Genomic DNA, 9,086 nt, shown 5'->3' with positions numbered 1-9,086 from the left:
GTAAGGTGCTATATAAATACATTTTGATTGATTGATTTGATTTGATTCATTAATTAAATCTGTAGCGCCCCTAAAGGGCCGATATTCAACAGATTTGTTTGACATCTTAAGATGCTATATGGCAAAAGTACGTTTTGCACATTTCACGATTTTGTAAAAGAAATCCCAACCCCAAGTAGATGTGACTTTTGTAAATAGAGACCCAGACAAACCTTTTACGTATCTCGTCAATATTAAATCCTATCAACAGAAACCAGTGACGCTACTGAGAAGTAGTTAAACTAGTATTGCTACTGCCCAATAATCTTCAGCATAAGGCAACGTGACCTCTTCAAGTATTCTGATGTATTGAAATTGATTTACGATCCCTGGTATGTGATAAACAGGCCCAACACCACAGTATGAGAAACATCCCATAACCACCATGCTTCACTGTCTTGACTGGGGCTTAATTTAAGTGCAGATTATAATCTTCTGCACTTCTTTATATGTTTTCCCCTCTCATATCAACTTTTTATTCAAAGTCCTCTGTTCCTCAGAGCAATGTCTGGACCGAGCCATTTTGCTTTATGAGTATTTCAGTGTGAAATGCAATATAACCAGCATGCGCAACATGTGCTTCCTTCCTTCCTTAAATATGTATGTATATATATATATATATATATATATATATATATATATAGAGTATAGATATAGAGTATATGGATTAAATATGGGCTATAACTGACACCTGTTTCTTCACAGAATAATTAGCTCACTAATTGAACACAACACTGCTATTATTATGAACATGCTCCTTTCAATTACAGATTAAATTCCACAGAATGAGCAGCATGCATGTCATGACTGTTGGTTTGGCCTATGTTTGTCAGAGGCGTCAGTGATGCTCAGCAGTTTTATTCCAGAGCACAGCAGAAAGCTCTGCTAAGCTTCAGAAATGCTTAAGGAAATGTAGCTTGTGTGGAAAATACCACATTCCACTACCATATTACTTACTTACACAATAATGCTGGCTATACATGTTTGATTTAGCAAAAACAAAAACCTAAAACAAAAGTTCAAAGGTCAACTGGTGCCCCTCATTGTTAATGCCTATCAGGGACAATGGTTCCAATTTACTTTACTGGAGTAGAGCTGTTCCAGCAACATGGAGACAACACGGTAACCCCTACAGATACCAGTGAAAGCTAAAAATCTGTGGGAAAATGTTACATTTACAACTTTCCCGCACAAAAAAATCCCGGATGATCCCCCATTTGTTACTAAACAGCTGGCTAAAAGGCTGGCAACAAAATGTAGGCCACACATAATTGATAAAGATAAAGATTGAAAAAGTAGTTCATATATCACAAACTAACCAACACTGGATGTTCCATTTCCCCTAATGCAACTCCATAATAGTGATGTTGGCAGATAATTAAGAAAGGTAATGTGTCAGTCAAACAATGTTCCATAGACATGCTCTAAATGTTGTTTCTAGTTTAAGATAGAGCTCTACAGCATGGCACCTCACTAACTCACTCTCTTGGTTTTTCTCTGTTGATAGAAACGGAGAGGAAGAGGAGTCAAACATCACCGCTGTCAGCAGTGTGACAAATCCTTCACATCATCTGGATATTTAAAGATTCATCAGAGAGTTCACACTGGAGAGAAGCCTTACAGCTGTGATCAATGTGGGGCAGCGTTTTCTCAGAGTTGTGACCTTAAAAGACACCAGCGCATTCACACTGGAGAGAAGCCGTACAGCTGTGAACAATGTGGAAAAACCTTTACTCATAGTATTACCCTTAAAAGACACCAGCACATTCACACTGGAGAGAAGCCGTACTGGTGTGAACAATGTGGGGAAACCTTTTCTCAGCATAGTAACCTTAAAACTCACCAGCGCACTCACACTGGAGAGAAGCCGTACTGGTGTGAACAATGTGGGGAAACCTTTTCTCAGAGTAGTAACCTTGAAAGACACCAGCGTATTCACACTGGAGAGAAGCCGTACAGCTGTGAACAATGTGGGGCAACGTTTTCTCAGAGTAGTAGCCTTAAAAGACACCAGCGCATTCACACTGCCTCGTTGTGAACATGTTTCAGTGCCAAGCTGTTTCCTCCTCCTCATGCCCTGATAGCTGTGTTGTTATATTCTAATCTTCTCTCCACATTGAAGGCTGACCAGCAGTAACTTTATCTTCTGAGCAGCATGTATGTTATTGTGGATCAGCTGGACTGTTTTCTGCCTTTCCTCAGAACTCTTTACCATTTAGGGACCAGAATCGGTGCCTGAACCCATCCTTTTAAAAATACATTTTTTAAATGTATATTTAAAAAAAAAGGAGCACAAAAAGACAGTCAGCAACATTTAAGAACGGCTTGCTTATTACTATATGGTCCAAATTAAATGTAATATTTCTCCAGTAAATTGCTGCTTAATGACAAAAACAACCACTAGATGGAAAAAGGCAGCCCTGGTATTTCAGTAGCACCAAGATCCCCGTTACTATTTGGTCCGATAGATACCGGGTGTTAAGGCACCGGTGCCGTACTAGCACCGGGTTTCGGTACCCAACCCTAACCACAATGTACCCACCGTGGGAAGGAGAAGGCCCAAAGGAGAAACATTAAGACGTTTAAAGATGTTTTGGTTGGAAAACGTAGACATGTTTGAAACTTTTATTTTTTTGAAACTTTCTTCTCATCTCTAGAAACATACAAATTATTTTGGGCTGACAGGAAGTCATTGTAATAATCTTAGGAATACATTTTTGTACCCCTTATCTATTTCTAAACTCCCAAAAGTTGGCAGAAAATATAACTTTTGAGCATTGTGAGTTTAAAAAGTGCAAATTCAATATTTGTGTAAATTGGTCCAAACAGTCCTCACCATTACAGCATACTAGAAGTTGGCCATTTTTAATTGTTTTAAAAAAAGTTATTGTTGTTTTGCAGTTTTAACATGTTTTTCTACTTCGTGGAATTTCATTTAATAATCTTTCTCTGACATTTCATATTTTCTGTGATTGAATGTGGTTTCAAATCTGTTGTCTGTTCAGACAATTAAACGAGGCCTCGTGCTGATTATTTGTGACTTGATATGGTGGATTTATCCTTCCTGCCGTTTCTGTGTTTAAACTCCTTGATAAGAGAACGTTTCCATCCACTAAAAGTGCTGAAAGATTCAGATTATTATGCTAAGTGTGTGACAACATTATGGGATGGATCCCACAGAGATAGACCTTTTAGTTAAAGAATAAGATCCTTTTAGTTTAACATGAAACAGCCCCGAAATCACCATCACCAAACCCACCAGACTCCATGTAAATAATCACTACTTTTAGCGTGTATAGAGCAGCATATCTCCACCAGACTCCATGTAAATAACCTGGGGTCTTATTTATAAAACTGCATGTATAATAAAATAAAATAAATCAGATTTATTAAAACCATGTGCATGCACATCTGTAAGTAATATTTTGTTTATAAATCATATATTATCTAGAAGTGTGCATATGTGAATCAGCATCTTATCCCTCCCTGTACACGCCCACTTTTAATTTTAATATATTGTTATTTAAAGAATAACTTGTGTATATTTCAACCTGGGGCCTGTTGCACGAAACTAGGATAAGGGATTAAGCCGGGATATTCAAGTTATCCTGGATGAATTTAGCTTGGACTCGGTTGCACGAAACCAGATTGAATTAAGCCCAGCCAAGTAACCATGGAGATTTATTCTTTGCTGCTAGCCTGGTCCAGAGCCGGCTAACAGCCAGGCTAAGATTAATCCTGGAGTCTCATGTGTTAAATCAGCTGCCGTCTGATCCGAAATAAACGTGTTTAACAGTTATTCCGTTGTCTTCTGCATGTGTTCTGCTTTATTAAGTTAAGTTTTATTTAAACCCTACTACAGTTGTTTAGATGTTAGGAATGGTTGCCCTGGCACTCTGATGCGGAGTGGGACTTTTCCCGGTGGGACGGTACTGTCTCGAGGCTGCCTGGCGTGTGGCCGGTGGTCGGTGGCCGCTGCCTGCCAGCAGACCTGCGAGTCGCGTCAGTGTCCACTCTCTTTGTAAAAGTAGAGATGAGCGGCGCAGCGTCCGTGGTCTCAGCTTCAGGTTTATACAGGACGCGCCCTGGAGATTAAGTGTGACGATATTAATGTAGCGATATTCCCAGATGATATTAATGGCAGACTGGTCAGAGACCAATACATTCATGATTTCATTTTCTTGTTGCTTTTCCTTCTCTAATAAAGGGTAGTTTGTGTTACTCCTTAATAAGTGGGCCTAATGTTTTTCTTTATTATAGCTTACATTGGTTTCATAACCTTCTCCATAAGTCTCATATCACCGGACTAATAACGTGGTCTACGTACAGTAGCCTACGTATGTAGTGTAGTTTACATTCATCACACCGGGAACACCACAATGCTTCTTCATCTTTTTATTTTGGTGCGGTCACTTGTCAGAAGAATAAAAAGACATGAATATTGTTTTACATATGCTCACAGCGTGTATTGAAGTCACTTACTTTTTTTCTAGTTGTCCCTTTCTGATTGTTCTGTATGAACATTAATTGTACAAAGAATTAGGAATATCTTAGAGATTTGTGCATGGTTGTAAAACATGTTCTCACGTTGTGAATAAGGGTTTGAAATTAAGCCTATAGTCCTTGGTCCATTTCCCGAGGAACATTAGTTCCCTCTGCTCTCTTTTGAGGCAAAGGCTATATTTTTACACCCCCACACATTCAGTCGGGTCCACTATTTTGGGCTTTTTCTCTCCGTTTGATAAGAGCCGTATTTCCCTTTTTCCATATTCTTCCCTCCTCGTTACTTTCCATTGGAAGCTGCTGCTCATTGGGTGAAACATATGGCGCATGCGTCTTCTCATCTCTGCATCAGTAAATCTGTGATCGATACCGTGGTCTATTTGAGAAAGCCGTGAACGTGCACTTATCCCAGCTAGCTACACCTGGCTGGACATAGCTCCACCTGTTCATCCTGGCTCGGCAAACCGATTAAGCCGCGATGAGCGGATCACACTAAGCTGCGCTTTTTCACTTATCCTGGATATCTTTATTTTACTTTCGTGCAACAGGCCCCTGGTCTGTGCAGCTTCGATAGGTTACTATAAATATCCTGGTGTATGCTAATAGTACAGGGAGATCCTACAAAAAGAGTAAATCAATATGCTGTATATTCAGCACTGTTGAAGTCACACAGTGAAGTTTGTTAACTGTGCTTTTGCAAATTATTCCTTTTAGCACAAAGAGTTTTTTATTAGTAATCAGCAATGGTCCCCCTGATATCTGACAAGCAGGCAGAAACCAAGCTAAAATCAGGAGAATATCATTGTTTTTCTCATGATAATGTGATATTGCAGAGGTTTACATACAGACACATATCTGTCATAGGCCATGACTGCCAACAGGAAGAATTCTGAACCCCCTAGAGTTTAATATATAAACCACTGAAAGAGACAGGCTGAATAAGATATGGTCTGTTGTTCAGATAAAAAGTCTATCAAAAGCTTTGGATAGTGGGCACCCAGATAGCTCAGTTGGTAGACCGAGTCCCTGTATATAGAAATGTACTCCTTGACGCAGAGAGCCTGGGATCGGGTCTGGCCTGCGGCTCTTTGCTGCATGTCACTCCCCCTTTCATATCTTTAACTCTCCTGTCAATAAAAGGCCTAAAAAAGCCCCAAAAAATAATCTTTAAAAAGAAAAAACTTTGGATAGATAGCATAGCATCAAGTATATACATAATTTCTTATTTATTTATTATCCATTAAGGTTGTCCAAAATGAAATGGTAATGAAAAAAAACAGGAATAATACTGAAAGTCTCACATAACCTGAGATTGCCTTATTCAGTCTTCAGTGCCTGATCTTGGTGCAGCAAACACAGAAATGTAATCTGTGATCTGTTTTAGTGTGTTAGTCAGACTGTTTCAGACTCTTTCAACCTCCATGGATTTTTATGAAACTTTCCAAACTTGATCAGACTATAGAGGCCGGAAATCATTAACAGTATGTTGATAAACATTACAGGTTATGTGACTCCATCATAATTAGAATGACAGAGACATCTGGAAAGGTAAAAGGAGCACTCATATAGCCCTCTAATGTCCAGAGTTTGGAAGAAGTTTATCTGATTTCAAATTTCTTTTTGAATTCTTGTTATTTTCCACAATAAAATTTGTATTATTGTTTAAAATTCTAACCCTTTACATACAATAGTACTAATTCAAATGTCAGTGCTGGTTGTCAATAGTCTATTTTACTATGGAAACAAACATGAAAATGCAATATGCATTCGGTGATTACATGACAGACAGATAAAAACAATGTGCTGGATTTTATAGAAATCACAGGAAAGAAATTGACATCACACTGTTGGAGCTCATGCTTTTTAAGTTTATTAATATTATAAACAATTACTTAAATTAAAGGACTTCCTAGAATCTTTGCATTTTTATGTTGTAATTAATGTATACAGTTTAAACAATATATGTTATCCAATATACTGTTTATATATAAGTTAAATGTGTCTTGACTTAATCTCTAAGGTGTTTATGAATTTCTTTCATTTTCAGTCCATATATGTGCAAATTAAAACAGAGTACAGAATAATTTGTAAAGACATGAGCGCACTTTGAAGAACAATTTCTTGAGGTTTTTATAGATTTCTTTCATTTTGAGTCCATACATGATTGGATTAAAAAGAGGATGATAAATTACTAGCTGTAAAGACATTATTAAACGTACAGTTTTAGGGACATCAGTTTCCAGTCGAGCTAGAAGTACATCATATGACATCAAGCAGGAAAAGTTGATCAGAACCAACAGGTGGGGTAAACAGGTCTGTGCAGCTTTCCTCCTGACTTCTCTACTACTTCGATAGGTTACTATAAATATCCTGGTGTATGTAAAGAGTATGAAGAGTACAGGGAGAGGTACAGATCCTACAAAAAGAATTAATCCAAATATATTCATCACTGTTGAACTTACACAGTGAAGTTTGTTAATTGTGCTATTGCAAATTATTCCTTTCAAGACAAAGTAACAGAGTTTTTTATTAGCAATCAGCAACGGTCCCACTGAAAACTGACAAGTGGGCAGAACCCAAGCAAAAATCAGGAGAATATTAACAGTTGTTTCTCTCATGATAACGTGATATTGCAGAGGTTTACATATAGACACATCAGAGATGTAGCATGGGGCTAGTCCATGAAGGGCTTTAAAAACGAACAATAAAATCTTAAAATCAATCCTAAAATTAACTGGGAGCCAGTAAAGAGAGGCAAGGACAGGGGTGATATGACCTCTTTTAAGAGTTCCAGTAAGGAGACGAGCGGCAGCGTTTTGAACCAGTTTTAGTTGAGAGAGGGAAGCCTGGCTAACACCTACATACAGAGCATTACAATAGTCAAGGCGTGTTGTAATAAAAGCATGTATAACCCTCTCAAAGTCAGTGAAGGATAAAAAGGCTTTAAGCTTAGTAAGAAGCCTAAGTTGAAAGAAACTTGCTTTCACAACAGAATTGATCTACTTCTCCATTTTAAAATCACAATCCATTTTTACACCAAGGTTTGTTACAACAGACTTAACATAAGGTTGAAAAATGCCCAGGTCTATTTGTGAGACATCAGAGGTGCCACTGGGTCTAAAAACCATAAGCTCAGTTTTACTCTTGTTAAAGTTTAAAAAAATTAAGGCAATCCAGGCTTTAATATCATTAAAACAGTCAACTAATCTTGCTAAAGAACTACCATCATTTCTCTTGATGGGCAGGTAGATTTGTGAATCATCTGCATAAAGATGGAGGCTGAAGTTGTGTCTTTTTAAGATACTTCCAAGGGGAAGCAGATAGTGAAAAAAGAATTGGCCCAAGAATCGAACCCTGGGGAACTCCACATGTGAGGGACACAGAAGGTGAAATAATGCCACCAAAACTGACTCTAAAATCTCTCTCTGACAAGTATGACCTAAACCACTCTAAGGCAGTGCCCCTAATCCCCACGCCATGCTCGAGGTGAGAAATAAGGATGCTGTTGTCAACTGTGTCAAATGCTGCTGTAAAATCTAAAAGAACAAGAATTACATAATCTCCAGATTGCAGATTCAGTGCTATGAAATGTCTTAAAACCAGATTGGAACACCTCAAGAACACCATGCGTATCTAAAAATGACTGCAACTGTAAAAGAACTGCCTTCTCTAAAATCTTTGAGACAAAAGGGAGTTTAGATATTGGGCGATAGTTTGAAAGTCCAGATGTGTCCAAATTAGTTTTTTTGAGGAGTGGCTGCACCACTGCTTGTTTAAAAAAGCCTGGTACAGAACCTGAAGTAAGGCTGCTGATGACTGAGCTTCTCACCCGTTCTCTAAGGGAGACGCCAGCCCCCCTCTTGAGGAACCCCATTTCGGCCGCTTGGATCCTGGATCTTGTTCCACCTATGGTCATGACCCATTCTTCATCACCATAGGTGAGGGTAGGAACCAAAACTGACCGGTAGATCGAGAGTTTTGCCTTCAGGCTCAGCTCTATTTTTGTCACAACGGTGCAATTAATGGAATGTAATACGGCACCTGCTGCTCCGATTCTCCGACCAATCTCACGCTCCATGGTCTTCACTCATGAACAAGACAACAAGGTATTTGAACCTTACTAAACACCTTACTACACTTAATCAGTTTCCTGCTGATAACCACAGCCTCAGATTTAGAAGTGCTGATCCTCATCCCAGCCGCTTCAAACTTGGCTGCAAACCAATCCAGTGAGTGCTGAAGGTCACAGACCAATAATACCATCAGGACCACATCATCTGCAAAACGCAGCGATGAGATCCCCAGCCCACCAAAACTGCAACCCCTCCCCACCCCAACTACACCTCGATAACCTGTCCATAAATACAACAAACCGGTTTGGTGACAAAGCGCAGCCCTGGCGGAGGCCAACCCTCACCTGGAACGAGTCCGCCTTACTGCCGAGAACCCGGACACAGCTCTCGCGTTGGTCATACAGATATTGGATGGCCCTGAGAAGGAATCTCCCGTTATACGCCTTCTTCAGATCCACAAAACACATGTAG

At 39.1% G+C, this 9,086-nt stretch overlaps 1 protein-coding gene across 1 annotated transcript; it reads right to left on the bottom strand.

Annotated features, from left to right (window-relative positions):
* Positions 1-6,605: 6,605 nt before the first annotated feature.
* On the bottom strand, positions 6,606-8,620 carry LOC116683815 (olfactory receptor 52E2-like). The gene is made up of 2 exons (XM_032510000.1): positions 8,614-8,620; positions 6,606-7,231 (listed from the first exon to the last, which is right to left on the bottom strand). The coding sequence occupies exons 1-2, from the start codon at positions 8,618-8,620 to the stop codon at positions 6,606-6,608; spliced, it is 633 nt and encodes a 210-aa protein (XP_032365891.1).
* Positions 8,621-9,086: the final 466 nt, after the last annotated feature.

Source organism: Etheostoma spectabile, unplaced genomic scaffold (genome assembly GCF_008692095.1).
Source record: "Etheostoma spectabile isolate EspeVRDwgs_2016 unplaced genomic scaffold, UIUC_Espe_1.0 scaffold00019125, whole genome shotgun sequence".
Lineage (NCBI taxonomy): Eukaryota > Metazoa > Chordata > Actinopteri > Perciformes > Percidae > Etheostoma > Etheostoma spectabile.
The sequence above is the reverse complement of the archived record's forward strand: the minus strand, read 5'-3'. Positions and strand labels throughout refer to the sequence as shown.